The sequence below is a fragment of the Mytilus galloprovincialis genome, chromosome 1, assembly GCF_965363235.1.
Source record: "Mytilus galloprovincialis chromosome 1, xbMytGall1.hap1.1, whole genome shotgun sequence".
Lineage (NCBI taxonomy): Eukaryota > Metazoa > Mollusca > Bivalvia > Mytilida > Mytilidae > Mytilus > Mytilus galloprovincialis.
In genome coordinates, this window is record NC_134838.1 from 110,114,504 (window position 1) to 110,137,127 (window position 22,624).

General features: G+C 31.1%; 1 protein-coding gene across 1 annotated transcript; it reads right to left on the bottom strand.

Moving 5' to 3' along the window:
- Nucleotides 1–476: 476 nt before the first annotated feature.
- Nucleotides 477–22,544, bottom strand: LOC143050926 (pumilio homolog 3-like). Its single transcript, XM_076224030.1, has 18 exons — nt 22,458–22,544; nt 17,518–18,159; nt 17,106–17,238; nt 14,886–15,006; nt 14,435–14,510; nt 13,455–13,548; nt 12,602–12,668; nt 12,142–12,211; nt 7,551–7,655; nt 6,972–7,075; nt 6,207–6,282; nt 5,588–5,686; nt 4,815–4,949; nt 4,289–4,431; nt 3,594–3,739; nt 2,813–2,974; nt 1,792–1,882; nt 477–1,258 (listed from the first exon to the last, which is right to left on the bottom strand). Exons 2-18 carry the CDS (start codon nt 18,157–18,159, stop codon nt 1,111–1,113), a joined length of 2,412 nt encoding a protein of 803 aa, XP_076080145.1. The 5' UTR covers nt 22,458–22,544; the 3' UTR covers nt 477–1,110.
- Nucleotides 22,545–22,624: the final 80 nt, after the last annotated feature.

Consider the following 22,624-nt stretch of genomic DNA (forward strand, 5'->3'; position numbering starts at 1 on the left):
TGCAGAGCAAATATCAATGACCTACAGTTAGTGGTTCCCTATAAAACTGACTTAATCACAAAATAATAAAGATTGTTGATGCTAGCAGCTTGCCTTAGCCTCACTTTTTCGACTTCGTCGAAGCAAGATAAAAACACAACATTTAATAGTAAATGTTCTTAAATAAGTCTGTTGAACTGACAGAAATTGACGTACCCCGTAGATATAAAGCAACAAACTACTTTTTACAACAAAAACAATTTTATTACTCAGAATAATACTATACATCACTTCTCAATGTCTGTACATAAAACAAGTGCATTTGCCAAATAAAAAGTCAAAGTTTAAAATTATATCTGTATACATAAACTTTTTGCATGATTGTACACAACTAAAAAAGTTTAACAAAGGTATTCTGCTTTTAAAATTTCTAAAATAACTTATCATGATGTTCTTATGCTTCATTTTCAACTTCACTATTTTCTTTCTCAATATACAGATTTTTATCAAATAAAACTGATTGAATTCAATTAATGCCCTCTTTCCTACAGCTCACAAATAATAAATTCTGGCAACAATCAAGCTACACGGCATTCAGGACATGGATGAATTTGTACAAATATAAAATTAATTTACATCAATGTATTATAAATATTGCACTTGATCTAGTTTCACATCACAGACAAGGACAAAATAAAATACCTTGAACTGCTGATAACTTTAGAGTGAAACCTCTTATTTCATGCAAGTTTTATTTAAAGTTCCCAATGCAATTCAATACCATATATTTAACAGATTTGCCTGATGTACATGTAAAACTAAATATACAATTGTATCCCTGTCATATATTAAAACCAAGTACATTAAACAGGGACAATAAGTTAAAATTTTCAAGTCTCAAAAATGAATAATTGTTCAATTTATTTGTATGCTATTCAAATACATAACATACAATCAGTAGATGGTTTTGATATTAATTTCGTTGGACAATCAATTTCTCATAACTGGTATAACCTATAACCTATAACCTATAACCTATATTACGAGTTAACAGCATGATTTCAGTTTTCAACATACGCCTCAGGCTTTAAATACAGTGGTTGTTAAATCTGTTCTCTTATCAGAGATTATTTACAACTTGAACTCCCCATTGACAGCGTCTAATTTTTGCATAAGGACTTGTGCTCCTTTGAATGTCATTTTTTTCAAAGCATTTCGTACACCAATTAACTGTGCTGTGACTAGGTCTGTAACTTCTGGATGATCCAACTCCAATAAACTGTAAAATAAATAAACAAGGGAATAATGTTCATTTCTTTTCTTTTTTCAAACTGTTGATGTCATTAACTTGTAGTAAGTTTAGAGTTTTAAAGGCCTAAATGTAACCTTATGATGCAAAACATCAATAAAAGTTATTTTCCTTGGCTTTTATGGGTTTTTTATGAACAATGTATTGTTTTGTGTCTAGGATTCATACACCATATTTTTTTCTTCAATTTTACAACCTAGATGTTAACAACTTAGATATCATACTGTGTTTACAAGTAAACAACTTAGATATCATACTGTGTTTACAAGCTAATAATTCTCAATTTACATCCAACAAACTGTTTAAATGAATCTCAGTGTTTGAGATAAAGTTTTGTAAGTGATAGTGTATTTAAGTTGCAAACTTTTTAAATAATAAAAATTATGTTAATTATAAGACCATTGACCAATCAAACAGTTGCTTACATCCACACAATTTTGTCTCTGTTGGATAGTGGTCTCATTGGCAATCATACCACATCTACTGATAAACACAGTACTTACAATGCTAATGTAAAACATCCTCTATTACAAGCTGCCCAAGATTTCAAACCTCCATCTGGTAGTGTCTGTAATAATATCTGGGAGAACAGCACTGCAAAATAGACATCAGTCATTATTTATAATATGCTTTAAGCTAGATTTATAAAAAAAAACACAAAAAGCAACTAGACTGTTAAAGTTTATTTAAACTTATGTCACTTTAAACTTATGTCTTTCCTTTAAGTATAGAAATCAATCCAGGAAAAAGTCACCTAAAGGTCATGATAATATGCAACACAAAATATCAATGAAAAAGTCAATTTAAAGTTTTATTTTAAAGTTTTGACCCGTTGTTTGATTGATTGGTTTAACGACACTTTCAAAAATATTATGCTATTTTGAGGCAGTTTTTATTGGTGGAGGATGCAGGAGTGCCTGAAGGGAACCCCTAATTTGCTGGCGGAAAACTGACAATCCAGGTCAATTAAGACTTTGGAGTTGAGTGCACCTGTCCCTTGTGCAATTCCAAATCACAACCTAGTGTGGACAAACTAGTTATACTGTAGCTTTACTACATAGACCACTCATTCACTGAGGCACCGCTTCACCCGTTGAAATTAAAATGAGTTTCGAAAGAAGAAATACTACTGAAAATTTTTTTGTGAAAAGGGAGATATAATAATTAACAAAAAGATACAGATAGGATTTATTCATTTGAATTTCTTTAAGCAGTTAACACCATTACATCAATAAGGGCTGTTCCAGATTTTTAATATATATATATTTGGGGAATACTTTTTATAGACCCCAACCACCAATAATACAAAACTTGCTTTCTAATAAAGTTCTAAAAAAAAACTTTGAACAATTTATTGATTAGAGTGCCTTCTATCACCCAATGGGTTCAAATCTGGAATAGACCAAAGTAAAAACCCAAACACAATAAAAGTGTTCTCTTAGCATTCAATGAGTAATATCTTAATTGTTTGGTAAAACAGAATGTAAGGATTATTTAAACATAGAACACACAACTATTTTGTACCTGATTTTCCCTCTTGGATTCTCTCTTTATCAGACTGTATTAACTTCTTTAGTGCCATGTGACCAGCACTATGTTCCACAATATGCATGTTTTGTAAACTTCCAGCTACAAATGGCTCTGATGCTAACTTAGCTATTGCTGTCATAGCTGCTGTTGGATCTCCTGTAATACAAGAAAAGAAAAGATTAAGTTTCTTTAACTTTTTTGATCTCCAAAAAGTGCTGGGGACTATAGTTTTTCAAGGAATAAGCTTTAAATTTGACTCGAGGGGTCAACTGACAAAATGTGAAAAATTTGTATTGACCGTATGATTATATTCTGTAAAAAGTTGAGGCCCAGCCAAATTTTTAGTAACATTGGCTACTGGGCCCCCCTGTAAAGATAATTCCCTGTGTTTTCATGCTTTCAACTTTATGCTTGTTATAATTGTTAAAATGGTGGAATAATTATGGGTTTCTTAGAAATGGATACCGTCACTGGTATAAAATGTAGGATTAGATGACAAAATGGTTCTGAACTACATGCATTTTGTATGTACAAATTTAAAGTTATATTCTATATCTTCTTTGATTGCAAGCTGTAGACACATTATCTAATATAAACAAGAAAATATTGTACAATATAAGTTTGGTAGGATAGAAATTAATACATAGTAACAAATTTTTAGATGCAATTAAGAAATGATTGAATGGAAAGGAAGTTTGAATTATCTTCCTAAAGGATGTGAAATTATAGCAATAATACTTTTGAAAGATGGTATGGTAACAGAACAAAAACTTACCCAAAGAATGTGTAATGATGGCCGATAAAAACAGTAATGATGTATTGTCCATTACAAGTTCTCTAGTATAATCCGCTATGTACTTTAACAATGGTTCGGACACAAATTCTAACAGTTCTTTGTGACGTATTGATTTCTGTTTTTTACTGAAATGTAGAAATTGCCATTATTTAAAGTCATAAGAAACCTCAAATTAAAAAAAAAATGCATATGTTTTTTTTTATAACTCATTGGATAGTTTTCATTATAAAACTTATGTACATATACTTTTTTCTGAAGAAAATTCTTTAATATGATCATATTTAGAAGAAGTTTACTTTATTTTAATTGCTTCCAGGAACAATTTCCCGACATATTTTCCGTATGCAAAGTGACCTCAGTGTGACCCATCTCGTAAAAGTCCGGTGATCGCAATACTCATGGATGTCCTTAAAATAAACTATTATCTGATTGTACATGTTAAATACGTGCTCAATATCCATACCTTTTTTGTTTATTGTTGACAAACAGGTGACAATAGTCAAATTTTTTTCAATTGGTCACTGTTGTTGTGAAAATATGGCAGGTAATTAAAGTTCATGTTTTGAAGCCGAAGTTTAGCGTTTTTTATGTTCGTTTCATGGTCAACAAGATAAAAATTGACGAGTAAATTGACCCATTAGTCTGCTTTCCGGTAAATTAGAATTCGACATTACCTAGTAGTACTAAGATCAGCCTCTTGTAAGATCTTTACAACATCTGGGTGGAAGAAATGTGGATCTCTTGGGCATAGTAAATACAACAGAACTTTCTTTCCATATTGATTCTTAGCTAGTTGAGGTACATTCTTTATTACATCCTAAAATGAAAACTAACCTTCTCAACAATCCATTAAAGAACATATTGTATATCTTATAAAATTCTCTCAAAACTGGTATCAAAACAAACATATATCAAAATTAAATGTTTAATTCTAAGATTTAAGTATATATAGAATGATCAAAATTTCTGTCTATTATTTTTTCAATTCATAAAATGGAGACTATAACATTCTCTTGCTGTTGTATGAATATTAATAAGGTTGTCAATTAATACACTAGTTTTTTTTTTTATAAATGATGAACATGATGAATATCACACTACAAGTATTCTTCTTCCAAACAGAATGCAATGAAATGTATGCATAAATATTTTTCTAAGAATAAAGAATACATATTTGAAAGAGTTTAAGAGAAATCTTACATCTAGAATAGCTTTCTGTACAAGTTTTGTGTCATCAACCCCATCAAACATGGCTAACATCACTAAGTGTCCATATTCTTCACAACAGATCTTCATCACATGGGTCTTTAAACTTTTAATCATTATTTTTCTGTCCTGTAATGGTCAATATAATAAAATGTAGAGTACAAATATTTTATTCATATGGTTTTTTATGTGATAAATAGTTATAGTTTTAAACCCCAGCAACAGAAGGAATTCACAAAATAAGTCATGGAATTTTTAATAAAAGTGCAGGAAGGTGTGGACTGAAAGATTTTATAGAGAACTTGCCACTAGTAAGAGTGACATTGTATAAATGTTTGAAAATAGACAGTTATGAATATGCACAAAAAACAGGAATTGTTTTGAAGTTTTTTTTGTTTTGCACAATTTTCGACACTTTAACACACTATCTGTGGTGGTCAGTTTTATTTGAGAAAGAAACCATAGTGCCCAGGATAAACAGATGATCTGCAACAGACAAATCAAACAATTACCAGACTGTGAACTCTATCTTGTATCCAGCATGGCAGCAAGACATTGAAGTGATTTATTTAGTGTAGTCAACAAATCTAAACATTGTGAATACATGACCTGTTCACTATTAATCAATTAAAAATCTAAAATTCTCTACTTTTAATATTATTCTTCAATTCATAAATGAAACCAATCCTTACTAAATAAACTCATCATAAATAACAGGATTATTTTCTTTTTCAAATTAGGCTAGATTTTCAAGACAGAATACTAACCTTAGCATTACCATACCAGAAACAGTACATAGCTACTCTTGATCCATCTCTTGTGTGTATCATATGCATTAAGGATTCTCTCAAGGCTTCAATCATGTCCTACAGAACCCCAAAAAACATTTGAAATTCAGTGTGAAAATTTGTAATTTATACAAGTCTTATTATATCAACCATTGAATATATATAAGAAATTTTATGTGTACTTGTTAATAAGAAAAACTGAAACAACAATAAAAACTAGTGTTTTTTAAATCTATTGTTTGGACATAAACCTCTAACATAAAAGGAAAAGTAAGTTATCCCCCTTTCAAACTTTTTTTCAAATTGCCGGATACAAATAAAGACAATATCACAACATAAATTGGCTCAGGTTGAAAAGTCTTGTAAAAATAAATTCAAAACATAAATTGTTTGTGCCCATGCAAATTTTTTTTTTTTTCAACTTGACAGATTTGTACATATATTATATGGCTCTTGTCCAATGTGTCATTTTCCATCCTATTTTCCCTCAGATTTCATTGATTTGAAGAAGGAAAAAAATGTAAGTGGTTAATCATATGTTGATGATTTTAAAGTAATGATTGGTATTTTTAAATCAACTTAACATAAGTATACATACTGATCTCATTTTGTCTGATGCATGAACAAAAAATTCAAAGAAAATTCTGTGTACCATGGAATGTACTAAAATAGTCCTGAAATAAAAATAAGAAAGTCATTTATAAGTTTGAAAACTCATTAAAAATGCATAAAAAGTGATATAAATAAATTATTCCATTATTAGATATAACTGCAAATCATAACTACTGTAAATTCAGAAATTATTGCGATATTTTTATTATTGCAAAAAAATAATTTCTGAATTTACAGTATTACATTCACTATAACACATGTAACATTTATGTTTTTCATATTAAGTAAAAGCAGACAACTTATAAATTTCACTTGTTTCAGTTACAAATAAATATTTAGTTGTATTTATGTATGTATTACTGTTCAAATTCAACACCATTAGTCAGTTATAACTACATTGTATGTCATCCTCAAAAGTAAAGATTTTTGGTTATATGTTTCTTTAAGATAATGATTTCGTTTGTTGTTAATTTCTACACAGGTGAAATAAGGCTAAACAGAGATGTCTTTAGATATAAAGTTTTAATTATAAATTTTGATCTTACATTATCAAGCTTAACTACATGTCTTTAATGTGTAAGATTCACAATTCCTTTATCTTTAGGATTTTTTTTAATCAAAAATGTTTCTTATTGATCACACCAATACATTTGTCTGTATTCTGGAAATAACACTCTGTCAAAAGAATGACATATTTGACAAGTTTGGTTCCACTGATTAATCAGATATATTGATATATAAATCTATTTACTTATCAATAAGCGGCAGTAAAGCTTCCTTCATGTTGCTGAGAATCATATCTTTTTTATCTGGTTGTAACATCAACATCTGATCCAGGCATCTCATGTCAGGGGTCTATAAATAGTTCAATAAATTAAATTTTTTAAAGTGAGATCAAAAAGGGAGATTACTTAAATGTGAATAAACTTTAACAAAACCCTCTGTCACATTTGGCAGTTTCATAACAACATTGCATCATTTTTTTAATGTAATGTACTATATTTTTTTATTTTACATATAATTAATGTATTTTGTTTTGGAATGGAAAATATAATACAGCACACATATTTATCTTTAATAATAGTTTTGAAAGTATTGTATTTTTTATTCAATTTTTTAGAATACAAATAATAAATTTTGTATTAGAATGCCTTCAGCAGATAAATAGTATTATGATTCTAACTGTTGAAAGTACAACTTAATTACTGACATTTAAAGAGATTATACGTTTTGAGAACTTTGACACAGTTCCATACATATCTAAAATTCTAAATTTTTGCCTTCAGTGTTACTTATTTATTGAAAATAAGATCACATAAAAATCGTATACCTTGAATAAAATAAAGCTTGGACCATAAAAATCTTCCAATAATGACAGTCTCTGTGGTGCATTTGCATATTCATTATATGCAAATTCTACTAAATCTGAGGCTTCCTGAAAAATAAAAATTGTAATTAAATTTTCTGACAGTAAATGCAAATAGTTACAGATTTTTTTTAGATAAAATGTTCATTCATTGGTGTTACTTTTAATAAGCATGCTTAAAACTGATTTGACACCATAACTATATATGCAATTTATTTTCATACATTTTACCATCCTCTGGAATACTACTTGTACAAAAGTTATTTTTATTTACTTTAAGAAGTAAATATTTATATACTTTAAAGTAAAATTTGTAGGATACTTATACAAGTGTATTTTTAAGTAAAGTGATGACTAAGATTGCCAACTCAAATTATAGGCACATCAATCTTTATCTAATTGTTATTCATTGCTCCTCAAGTTATCTTACTTAAAACTGTGGTAAAATTATATGCTTTTGTTTAAGAAATAATTTATGGAAGCCATAGATTTGTTGGAAATTTATACACGGCCTGGGCTGTGATATTCAAATTTTAAACAAAGCGTTAGTGAGGGTTAAAATTAATGAATATCAAGGCCCAGGCCATGTGTCACATTCCAACAAATCTATGGCTTCCATGAATTATTTTGATTCTGATGACACATATGGTCATTAAAAAAATCAAAGCGCTGTAAGCGCTGAAGGCAGTTAACCAAAAACCAAGGCAACCATAATTATGAAAACTGTGGCAATGTTGCCTCAACATTAAACATTCATATATAGTACATTCATGTTTATCTAATGATTTATTTATTAAGGCAAATAATTTATATGTTATCAAGGTTTCAAAAGCAATGCATATATCAATGTATATTTTTTATGGTAAGTCTGCAGTGGTACAAGTTCCCAATGATTGCAGTTGTTCGTCTTGGTAGTTAACCTTGGTTTTATTTGACTGCTAGAAGTTCAATTTGACTTAGTATGAACATGTAATAGTATGAATGGACTGGTTTCCCTGGAAAGAAAACTGAGTTTGTGTTCTATAGTACAAAAGTTATGAGACATGAATCAGACAAATGTTCACTACAGCAGGGATCAAAGGTGAGGTCTGACTGACTTGCCCATATATAGTAAATATAAATGATTTGTTATTTTGTCCCATACATATGAATATATATAATTTAGGGGTGGGGATCTCAACGGTTTTCAAGTTCTCAAACAGGTAGGGGTAGGCAGAGGATTATGGGGGGCAGGGGCCCCCCCCCCCCCCTTTTTGGGAAAAAATTTGGTTGCTTATATAGGGAATCACTTTAGCGTGACTGGAGCGGGCCCCTCTTAGGTCAGTCAGTGGGCCCCACTTATGAAAATTTCTGGATCCACCACTGGGGATAGGGTGACCCTAGGGACTTCCCTTACATTTCATTTTATTTGTTATATTGTCCCATACATGAATATATATGGTTTAGGGGTGGGGATCTCATTGGTTTCGAATTCCAAGTTCTCAAACAGGAGGAGTAGGATGACCCAAGGGACTCCCCTTATATTTCATTTAATTAGTTATATTGATCCATACATGAATATATATTGTTTTGGTGTGGGGATCTCGACCGTTTCCAAGTTCACAAACAGGAGGGTTGGGATGACCACAGGGACTTCCCCTATATTTCATTTAATTTGTTATATTGTCCCATACATGAGTATATATGGTTTAGGGGTAAGGATCTTGACCATTTCCAAGTTCTCAAAGAGGAGGGTGAACAGTGACCTCAGGGACTCCCCCTATCTTTCATCTGATTTGTTATATTGTCCCATACATGAATATATTATATGGTTTAGGGATGGGGATCTCGACCATTTGTAAATTCTAAAACAGGAGGGGTGGGGTGACCCCAAGCGACTCTTCCTATTTTTCATTTGATTTTTCATATTGTCACAAACATGAATATATATGGTTAAGGGGTGTGGATCTCGACCGTTTCCAAGTTCTCAAACAGGAGGGGGTGGGGTAACTCCAGGGACTCCCCCTACATTTCATTTTTTTATTTATTTATTGTCCTATACTTGAATATATGCAGGGGCGGATTCAGACGGGGGAGGGTTGCGGGCTTGCACCCCCCTTAAATTTGCAAAGCATGAGTTGTTCTCAGCTTAATAAAGCATATTCCGATAATTTTACATCAATTTTTTTTTGCCTCGCTCTGCTCGGCGAAAATTTAAGTTTGCGCCCCTCCTAACCTAAAATCCTGGATCTGTCCCTCATATGGTTTAGGGGTGGGGAGCTCGACCGTTTCCAAGTTATCAAACAGGAGGGGGTGGGGTAACTCCAGGGACTCCCCTTATATTTCATTTTTTATTTATTATATTGTCCTATACTTGAATATATGAAGGGGCGGATTCAGACGGGGGAGGGTTGCGGGCTTGCACCCCCTTAAATTTGCAAAGCATGGGTTGTTCTCAGCTTAATAAAGAATATTCCGATAATTTTACATCAATTTTTTTTTAGCCTCGCTCTGCTCGGCGAAAATTTAAGTTTGCCCCCCTCCTAACCTAAAATCCTGGATCTGTCCCTCATATGGTTTAGGGGTGGGGAGCTCGACCGTTTCCTAGTTATTAAACAGGAGGGGGTAGAGTGGCCCAAAGAATGCCACCTATATATCATATGATTTACTTACATTAAGGTATATATAATATAGTTGCATTATTTGTGAAAATAAAGAATGAAACTTTCAGCTACTTTAATTGACCCTTCAAAATTGAGAAAAAACAAATAACCCCTCGAAATTGCAGTAATATGTTTACACTTTAAAAGCATCTCACATGCATTATCATCATTTATCACTTATAAAGAAAATTTAGACTGTGACCATGAACATGTATATTGTTAGATATACTGTTCCCAGCTGTCACGTTGTATTGGATTTTTAAATTAAAATTTGTCAAAAAGTAATTTTGAGTTTCTGAATAAAATATTTTTATGCTTTTTCTTTCTTTTACATATATCTTTTGGTTTACAATACTAGTGTTTATATTCATTTACCATGCATAGATGTATTTTTTCACCTGCTTGGATTTATTTTGTAAATGATCGCCAAACCCGGAATTACCCTTATCCGCTTCCAGAATCGGATCCGATTTTGTAAAATTTTGTCTTCACGGCCGCCATTGTTATGTGTTTACAATGTTGTTTTTGTCAATCAGATACGATTTTACTCGAATTTATACAATATTTGTCGGCGATTTTCTGTATAAAGCTAGCGGTTGAACAAAATGAACATCGCCGTCATGAATAATAATGATAAAAATAAGTTTTTAGCTCGTTAAATTGGAGACTTTGGTGAACATGGTGAAAAGGTTTGCAAAGTAATTTCTTATTTTCTTTCAAATGTAAAGGCTACGTCGGGCGTAGCTAGAAACGAACTATCCTAGTCGAAATTCCGCTTGCAAAAGTGAAAGGTCGCGGACCTCGGACCACCGCTTATTTGCACACCTGCCTCCAAATTGAAAAGCTACGAAAATTTCTTTTTCTAATTTGAAATTGCCGCCAACAGCATGAACAGTTGAACTTATTATATAATAGACTACTGACGTAGTTGTACTACGTATTGATGACAAACAATATTCCTACGACTTTTGTCATTTGGGAAATCTAAACTACTTGTCTTAAGAGATTTTCGGCGATTAAATATTTCATACAATTGTTCTTTGACATCTTAGCTAAAAGCACAAGTCATAATGAACTACACAAGGATTCTTAATAAGCACTACTTCCTATGTGTAACTTTAAAACTTTTGGATAAATCGACGATCATTTAAGGTTTTTCTGGTCATTTTTTTTGTAATCCAGAATAAAAAGTATTAAAAAAGTGTTCAATTAGTTATATATAACATAGTAGCAAGCTAGATAATAACAATGGCAAGTATTTCAGGATTTATTGGGTAGAACACAAATCTAGGGTGCTCGCATAATGCAGCTTAACTGCATAAAAACTGAAGGGAGAGTGGGTATGCATTATGTGAAGCTGTTCTTTTTTATTCCCTGTTTGATAAAGCTATTTTTATATTTTTCTCGTAAGCTACCATCAAATCCAAACAGTTGACATTTCATAACTAAGGATCTGCCATGTAGACTTCCTGAATAGAATAGAAAACAACACAAAACCTACCTCAAAAATGCATTTTAATGCAATACTATAGGAATTTTAAAGGGCTACATAACGGGAAATCCTTTATCTTTAGCGTTTTCATTGGTACAATGTATGATGTCATGTTTTGAAAGGACTTAAATTTTCAAAAAGCATTAATTGACCTTCGCTGAATTTTATTCTGTATATTTTTCCGAGCACTTGTGCATAAACACTTTTTTTTTTATGCATCTGAATGAGAATGAAAGTTCTGAAGTTTTTTTTAATTGCAATTTTTAAAACATATAATCGGCATAGCGTTTGCAAATAGCATAATTATGTATATCTCTGAGTCTGCACTAAGTATAGATATATCGAGAATTTTAGCATGGTGTTGTTCACAAAGTGAAACAAGTACGTCATATTAGAATAATATATATATATCTATATTTACCCTGTGTCTAACTAGTTTTCTAACATTTCCATGGAAACTCTTGAAGACATGATTCTTGTGTTGTTTTGATCTGTAAGTATCCAAATCAATAAAATGTCAGCTGACAGTCTGAACAGTAAGAATTGTATTTTTGTTTTAGAGTAAATGAGCAAAAGACTTTCCAATAAAATTTGTGTCATTATAAGGTTGTTAATGTAAAAACTGGTATCATTTAGAATTTTAAAGTAAACTGCCTTATTGCTTTTAATATACATTTGTTCTTCAAATAATATACATGAATTGTTTTTCCTGTAAATTCCTGAAGCAGTGAATTACTGAACTAAGATCTTATCTTAATCCAAACAAGATACTCTCGTCATATTGAACAATAGAATGTCAAAGGCATGATATTTGAGTCGACATTAACTTCATTAACTTGTATATATATATATATGTGATGCCTTGTGAACTATAAACTTACCCATAAACAATTAATTTCTTCACCAAGAACTTAGCATACTTTGATCTGGCCATCAAACATATCTGATCTGTAATAATTGAGATATTTTCTTTATCAATTCAACATTCTCACATCATATACAGCTATAGTCAGTATATCACATATCAGCAAAAACAAATCAAATCTACATGTGAATAACAGGAACTGCAGGGTATATATGTGCTAGCAACCCAACAACAGAAACAAATCTTATTCAAAAAAATTATTGACAATTTGTTTATGAAGAGATCATTTTATTTGGATGTAAAAGCGTTGACCAAATCACAATATGTATGAGTACATAAATGCCTCATATTATAAATGTGTGCATGACCAACTCTTTCACAACCCTATGAAGTTATAAAAAGTCTTATTTTTACATTTTTATGCTACAGTCAAGCTTTTGACTTGTTTTTCTATGCACTGTTCTAACTTTGTCACTGATAGCACATGCAATCATTGCTGTAGTATTTTATATGGGATATTATGGATGCTAATGAAACTTGCACGTTATGTAGTTATTTCATTTTAATTTGCCCCGATTAGAAAAAATCATTCATTAACTGATCAACAGCAACATTTTTTTATAATCACTGTTAAATTTCTTGGAAACATTTAATGAAGAATGAAGATTTATAGTGAAAGTATACGTGAGTAATTGAGAGACAAGACAGGTTGGACCGGTGTACAATGGTATATCACAAAAGTTAGAAAAGTATACTGGTGATCATTTTTATAAAGTCAATGTTTCCTAAGTACTTTGCAAATACACTATAGCTCCTAATTTTTATATAAAAACTACATAGTTAATTTTATATATATCTATCTCACATACCTTTTACTTCTTCAAACACCTCATCTTTCTGACCAGGTGATCCATGCTGTACAAGACACTGTAAAACTCTCGCTGTGTCATGAGCAAATGCAAACTATAGAAAAAGAAACAGGATATATAGGTTTTACAAAATTAGCATGCATGCATGTTACTTCAAGTAGCCCTTATCAAAAATAACACGTTTTGATTGATACAAAAATAAAGTTCTAAAAAAAATTGGTGATTTTCTTCTTTTGTTAATTTGTAAGATTTTTTTATGTTGAACATGAATCTAATTTTTTGTTAAATTACTGAAATGCTCAGTAACAGACCTTCATATGAAAATAAATACAATCCCATGACACAGGTTATGTTCTTCTCAAATATTTTATGATAGTATGATACTAAACCTCTAACGGGAGGGATTGTGCCTGATATTCATATGATGAAGACATAATCTTTCAATCTGTTTAATTGAGGTCTGGAGCTGGGATGTCAAATAACTGCTAGTAGTCTGTTGTTATTTATGTATTATTTTTATTTTATTTATTTTCTTTTGTTACATCTTCTGACATCGGACTTGGACTTTCTTGAACTGAATTTTTAATGTGTGTATTGTTATGCGTTTACTTTTCTACATTGGCTAGAGGTATAGGGGGAGGGTTGAGATCTCATAAACATGTTTAACCCCGCCGCAATTTTGCGCCTATCCCAAGTCAGGAGCCTCTGACCTTTGTAAGTCTTGTATGATTTTTAATTTTAGTTTCTTGTGTATAATTCAGAGTTGAGTATGACGTCCATTATCACTGTACTAGTATACATATTTTTTAAGGGGCCAGCTGAAGGACGCCTACGGGTGTGGGAGTTTCTTGCTACATTGAAGGCCCATTGGTGGCGTTCGGCTGTTGTCTGCTTTATGGTTGGGTTGTTGCCACTTTGACACATTCCCCATTTCCTTTCTCAATTTTATAATCTATATCTATTAAGTTAATTTCACAAACCTCTTTCATGTTTCCTTTAACAAATCCCATTAATTCTGTACATAGCTCATGTTTTTTACTTTCCTTAACATCATGTCTATAACGAAAATATACAACTATAAATCTGATATTATGTTATGAATCTATTTATTTTTTTTTAACAATTTATGATTTATTAGAAAACACTCAGAGAAAACTTCTATTATAAACCAGTTTTTTAAAGCATACAACAATGTAATAATTTAAATCCTTGCTCTATTCTAATAGTTTAATAGAATAGTAATTTCTCATTCCAGAAAACGTTGATACATGATTATACTTTGACTCAGGCTGATACATGTTTAATGCTGCTAGAGAAAAAGAATCAAAAGTTTTGAAATAATGGACTATTTTGCTCATTTTTACTAGCACTGAAACATACTGTAAAATGCTCATTCTTAAATAAATTATTTCAATTATTTTTTATTATTACCTTCTTAATTCTTCCCATATTTTCTTTGATCTTTGAATCATATTGAAATTATTCTTCAACATTTTACGAACTTTCTTTCTTTCCTTGAATGGAAGCTCTTTTAATTTTGTCTTCTTAGATTCTGAAATGACATAGCATCTTATCTTGCTGAGATAGAAACATACATTTATCTATTTTTTTTAGGTTTGAGAATACCTTATAGATCTTGAGAAAATCAAATCTAATTTCTTGCCATCAGATTTTATAGTCAATATGCGGTGTAAAGCATCTATGAGATTGCAACCACATAAAACAAATTAAACTAAATAGGCATCAGTTGTCAGCCTTCCACAATAGGCATTTGTTTATCAATCACTTCTGTAATTTAGATTGCCATATCTTTGTAAGCATAAGTGAAAACTTGTCAGTCATTTTCTATGTCATAATCACTTCCTGTTTTATTTTTTTTTATTTTGTGTTCAGGGAATATTTTTGATAGTTCCTGTTTAATTTAATCCAATTGTTTTTTTAGACTTAAAGCAGTTTAGAGCTTGGCATTGTAAAGACAACTGTATTGTAACAGTCTATTTTTAAAGACTGCTGACTCATTGATAGCTACCTCAAATCTCCATTCTTCATCACTTATATCTCAATTGAATATATGTCAAAATTTTGTATGCAGGTGAACAGACTTGGGGTCAATTACATTGGAATGTAATTAATTAAATTACACATTACATTGCAAAAATGATCAATTACATCAATTACACATTACACTGTTTTTGAAATGTAATTAATTAAATTACAATTACTTTACTAAAGTAATTAATTAAATTACACATTACATTTCGTCATGGTATTTTTTTCACAATATCATACATGTATAAATAATGCAAGTGTAAAATATTCATGTAAGCATAGTTTAAGCGTTGCATTTGATAATCATTAGCTGTTTAATGTTTTGTCATTTAGTCTGAATCTCTCTGGTCTGAACACTTTGACATCAATTCTAAATAGCTTTTCGACAGGAGCTAATGTGGCAGATATTGCTTGATCAGAACATGGAAGTTCTTTGATCAAAAGATCATCATATTGAAAGGAGGAGGAATTGGTTCCTATTAACTTGCCAATACATCAAGGGGTATTTTGACATCTCAGAAATGAAGTCATTTAAATTAAATATAATATAAATAAATATATTATACATAAATCTAAATATTTGTTTTTACATTAAAAATATCAAAAAATGTGCTTGTCACAATATTGAAAATAATTTTTAGTACAAATAATGTATGTATAATGTCTTAATATTAGCAATATTTTGCTAATTAGATAAAAATACATGTAACAGTGGCATTGCCCCTGGACATTTTAATCTGATTACTTGCTGTTTGTTTTTACAGCTGTTAATTATTATTTCTATACTCCTTTTGTGTATACTAATTTGACAAAATGATTGTGTGCAGTGATTTTAAATTCTAAATGAACTGTCTAAGAAAGAATTTTCACAGTGACACTTTTTTGGTTTTTGTTTAACAAGGTGATTAATGACTTATCAATCTATTTAGTTAAAAAATCTTTCTTAAAAACTTAACACTAATATATGATTCTCACATTTTTTTAATTTATAATTAAATAATTATTATTAAAAAAAACATCTGTAAGTCAAATAAATATTAATATACATTGTAACTTCAGTATAAATTATAGACTTCATCATGTTCATACATGTCATATATATTAAAAAAAAAGTATAAAATGTCAATATTTGAAAAACAAGTATTATTTTACAATTGATATTATTAAACACAAATCCTTATCTTTAACACCATAAAAAGTATATGTAATTGAAATGTAATTCAAAAGTAATTGAGCATTACATGCTTTTTTCAATGTAATTAATTAAATTACCATTACATGTAATTAAAAAAATGCTCAATTACACATTACATTCAATTACATGGAAAAGTGTAAGGCATTACACTTAATTACCATTACATTTTCAATTACCCCATCCCTGCAGGTGAATTTGAATTAAATATATGCTTCTTTATTAAACCTGCCAGAGTACATGAGTAGAAGAACAAGAAACATGGTGTTACTGTCTACTCATAATAACTCAAAACCTAAGATAGGCCATTAGAATGTTCCTTTGACTTTGATTTTATCCAAAGTTTGATTTTATATTCATTTGACATCTATTTCTATTCTTAATTTCTGGCTTTCATAAAAATGAATTACCTGATGTTTCTTCTAGTTGTGAATCTTCCATTTTACACTTGGCAATGAGTCTACTTTCACTAAGCTGAACCTTCTTTCCTTTTAATGACTTCAGTTTCCCTGCTGCATTACTGGCTGCTCGTTTCAATTTTACCTGACAAAATAAGTTTATAAATATTGAAATTGAGACTAAAACAATATAGAATACGTTTCAAACCAGACCTGGATTTCCAAGTTTATTTATTCATGTAAATGAGGTAAAATCTTAACATTTGTTCTTAATTTGACTAGTTAAAATAAAACAATCCATTATATAATATTTATTTTTCCTGTCACAAACTAAGAAATATTGGTAGGATACATTATATATATAGGTATCTAACAATCAAACAATTCTATTAGTATATATCTCTCTTGTTATATAGTAAGATACCTTCATTGATTTCCGTCTTTCAAACTGTTGTGGACCAGGTGATGCAGGTTCATCTTCTACACATACTTCCTGTGTAGAACTATCTGATGTTCTCCCCTCAGCGGCCTCTCTCACAGTGGACAATCTTGGTTGAAGTATAGATTTACTGGCTTTCTTTTGATGGAAAGACCTTTCTGCACCATCTGGTTGTCCTCTGGCCTTTTGAACTGCCTTTTCTAACGTGATATCTGCTCTTCCTTTTGGCTTTCTCATACGGGAGAATGTTGTTTGCATGGACACATCAGAACAAGGCATTATAGAGCTAATCTGACTCAATGTGTCAGGTGTATCTGTTTGATCTAGCGATGACAGGTCAGTATCACTGTACATCTGTAGATGGCGCTTTGTTGGTTTACGCTGAACATTCTCCAGTGGATCTGGATTAATATGTGTTTTTCTTTTCTTTGAAGGAGATATTACATCAAATGAAGAGTCATTATCACTGTTTGGAGGAGCTCTTAACTTTCCTTTTTCTTTTCCCAAGATACTGTCACCTTCTGGGTTACCACGAACACCTTTCTGTTTACCACTCTTTGGTTTACGTCTAGGTCTTTGATAAAATTCATCTTCAAAAGACGAATCTGCCTCCATTGCTATTCTCATCTGAAAACAAAATACACTCTTTAGTTGATTTATTTTCATAACAAGAAATATTAATGGACAAAAAGTATATTTTAGGAAGAGCTAACTAATGACTAAACATCTAGTTTAAACATATTTTATTGTTAAAAACAAATGGGTTAGACACAAGTTTTTCAGACTAAACATCTGCAAGGGATGGTTGAAATCTCACTAAACATGTTTAACCCTGCCCCTGTCCCAAGTCAGGAACCTCTAGTCATAGTTAGTCGTGTAAGTTTTTGATTTGTAGTTTTAATATATCATGCTTATACGTTATGGAGTTTAGTGTGACGTCCATTTTTATTGAACTAGTAAACATTTTTTTTAGGGGCCCACCTCTGGGTTGGGATTTTCTCAATGTGTTGAAAACCTATTAGTGACCCTCTGCTATGTTCTGCTCTTTGTTCGGGTTGTTGTCTCTTTGACACATTCACTATTTCTATTCTCAATTTTATCACTTGATAGTAATTATGGTTATAGATAATATTTCAATTAAGATATTCTTGTCCATACATTTGAAGGATATTTCTCACTATTTAGCCCAAGATATTTCAAAGGACCACCAACATGACCAAGAATGTGTTATTCTGTAACAGGGATATTCTAAAGGTACATAAAATATGTTTAATTGTTAAGATAATCAATGATCAGCAGACTGATGTGTGTTTATTTAAGAAAAAACAGAAATGCAAGGGAATGTTAAAAAATATTGGCTAAACCCAACGCTTAATAAATATTTGTTAGCTACCCTGTGAAAATTCGTTCAAGTGTGGATACATGAGGCTTAAATTAAAATATTGTTTGTTTGCAGTTTAACCGACCGACCCTTGAAAATCCTCCCGACTGTGAAAATTTTATTGCTTTAAATTTGAAGAAATTTTTTTTAATACTTCTATTGATGCGATCCGGAACTTTGTGTCCTTTCCGGAAATGATTTAAAGTCTGGGTCAATTACGCATTTCAAGTTCGGTTTTTCTTAGCTTCCCGTCAAGCGTTCATGTGACCATTTAATGATAAAGCACATGGAAATTGTTTACAGGTATCCATGAAGTCACGGAGGAGTACTTTAGGCTGTCGTCTCGTGTCAATTTGAAGACAAATAACAAACAAAAAAGTTTATTAGTAAACTGTTTATACAGATTCAGGCACATGTAATGATGTGTGATGATATCATTGACGATGATGCAGCGGATATTCATAACTGACACGATAACCATTCTGTCTCAAACAAATCGGGTACAGAATCTGTGGAGCCTGACTTTATGGAACCAATTTCAGTAGTTAAATAAATCGACAGCAGCTTGAAGTATGGGATATTTTCTACAAATCGTTGTGAAGACGACAAAGATGAAACCACTCCTCTGTGACTTAAATCTTCATGGATATCTGTAAACACGCCTGTACAGAGGAAGGGCTCATTTGAAATGTTAATGGATATAGATCATGCCAAATCAATAAGAAGCAACCCTACATTTGTAACTACACAAAGATGTAGAGAAAATGAATGGTTAGCTTGAAAAATAAATATACTCTCTCTATATTAAATCTATCTTCGATTGCAATGAGTATGCTCCTTTAGGATAAGGGGGGCTGCCCCACTCATTGCAATTATTCTCTTTCTTACAATATTAAATATACCCAAACTGTGTGGCCTGTGTGAATTCAATTAAAACATGTCCTTAGGAGCTATGCTGCCAATTTTTTTTATGCATTAAAAACATTTCAGTACAGACCATTTACTTTTAATGGGGTGCTATGGATTTCACCCCAAACTTTAGATTTCTTTGGTTTTCATTAAAGCCTGGCAAAAATATAATCTTATCACATATAATTAAATATTGTTAGAAATATGAAAACAGTAGAATGTCTTAATACTTTTTTTTCAAGTTGCCTTTTTTTCAATTGAGGAAGATTCAATGGTTATTTTTTTTTTATTAAAAATACACTCTTTAATACATTGTCTTATAAATCTTTAATATCTACATTTTTCTGATGAAAATACTCTACTCATGAAAACATTCTAGTCAAGAAGCATACATGTCTGAATATATTTCTTTAAAGCAGTTCTAGTCATAATGACATTCCTTGTTTATAAGTGTTCCAGTATTTAATAATTATACCATATTTTATGTCATAAATTGGATAATGGCACTATGTTAAAGTTTCAGTTTTGGTTAAAAAGTTTTTTATCTGAAAATGCCTGTTCATTTGATGTTGGTTTTCAGCATGTCCAGTGTTTTTTGTTTTAAAAAGTTTTTTTTTCTTCACAAGAAACTTGGTTTAGTGTAACTGCTTGTTTAAACTGTATTTTGGCTGATAAAATAAAATATTTTTCCTACCTACCGACCCTTCAGTCTGAAGGTACAGTCGGAAAACTGCAAACAAACATATTTTTAAGGTTGGCCTGAAGTAAACCCGCCAATGACAGAAACAAGTGCTGGTGCTTGTATCACTAGTAAAATATCACTTGTTTGAAAAATTGTTACTCATTTTTGGAGCATTATTTAGGCCAAATAAAAATATATGTGTGGTTCCAATAACCCGACCGACCCTAGTTAAAACCCCCGACCCTAGAACTTTTTTTTTCATTTCTGAAAAATAAATTTTCAAACGATCAAATTTTGAGGATTATGAATGAAAATAATTAAATTCATAGATTTCTGTCATCTGAATTTCCATCACAAGTATCTGTTATGGCTAGAACGCAAGAATTCATAACAGAATGCAACAAAATTAACTAAAAACGTATCATGACTGTTTATTTTACAACCAAACACATGTAAATATGGCGGACTTTCGGTTGGGGCGTGTATAATACCGGAAACAATTTCGGTAAACCCAATTTTTTTTCCGGATTTTGACATTCAAAAAAAAAAAAAAATTGCCGACCTACATGTACATGTCCTACCGACCCTATTTTTTAAAAGTATGTAACTGGAACAACACATATATTTTTATTTGGCCTCACTATTTAGAGGATTGTCCCAAACATATATATGTCCTAATAATTATATGCAATTCATTTAAATTTTATATTTCTTTTAAAAAACTGTCTTGTAAATTTTTTTTTGATCTAGAACACATACATTATACCATGGTCTTGACACTAGCCCAATGGTCATGATAGTCCAGTTGTTAAAAAAGTTTTTGACACAGACTAAAACCGACTGCATTTTTGCACCTGTCTCCAGTCAGGAACCTCCAGCCATTGTTAGTCTTGTGTGTGTGTTTTTTTTTTTAATTATTGGTTCATTAGTATCTATTTTTTATAATAACAAATTTGTTAATTTTTATTGTACATATATCATTATATGTCATCACAAAGCAATGCACAGAACAAGTGACATAACATTCAGCGTGTTCAGGCTGTTATTACAACAATACAAAGTAGAAGAAGTCTCAGTGTTTATCATGTTTAATGTGGAGTCCATTTGTATACAATTGATGAAGATTCCCTCAGATGCAGAATTTTCTCACTTGTTGTAGACTCATTGGGGGCCTTTGCCTAGGTAGTCCAAATAGTTATATGACGTCTTGAAAGGCTTTTATACATTTTGCTTTGACTCTTTACAGCCATGAAAGGCATCAAAGAAAAAAAAGTATAATAGCCTTTTACCCTATTGCTGCCGTGGGACACATAGATGTCCATGGTTAAATCTATGCAAGCTTCTCATCAATTCTGTATCTCTTTCAATTAAAAGACCGAAGATTAAACAGTGAAGTGTTTTTTCTCCAATGGGTCCCAACTCCCAAATTTAACTGTCATTATGTCGTGACATCATATATCGAATGACGTCATTGTTTGGCATGCTACTTCACAGACATCGGGCTGTTGTATTTTCCAGCATATGAAATTCAACTTTTAGAAACGGTCCGCAGCAAGAGGTTAAAAGACGTCATAATAATTTTGACTAGGCCTTAGGCTGATTTGGCAGGTTATTCGCTTTTTGACACATTTCCTGTTTCCATTCTCTATTCTACAATTATCTGATTATCCTCAATTATTATGTAGAACCCCAATGTACAAAAGTATATATATATTGATGTGAGAGTGCATTCTGATTAAAAGCTCTACAGAGCATATGTTGCGATGTTGTATACATGTATGTTTGTAGACGTTGTCGTTGAAAATTTATTAACAGATTTGTTTTATATAAAATGAACATCAGTGGTGAAGACTCAATCTGAATACAAAACAAATGTCGTCTTCAATGTTTTTTTTTTCACATATCAGGGGCGTTCATCTGTGATATTAAAACGATTTTCTATTAATTCATTACCTTGAAATATTGCTTCAAATTTTCAAATTTTTCCTCGTGGGTATTTTTATCAACAATAGGTTGTAGGTGTCGTAAAATTTATTGCGCAAGATGCAAATTTATTCTACGAATTGTTAATATTTCAGTATCTTTCAACATTAAATTATCGATTTGCATATTTTCTAACA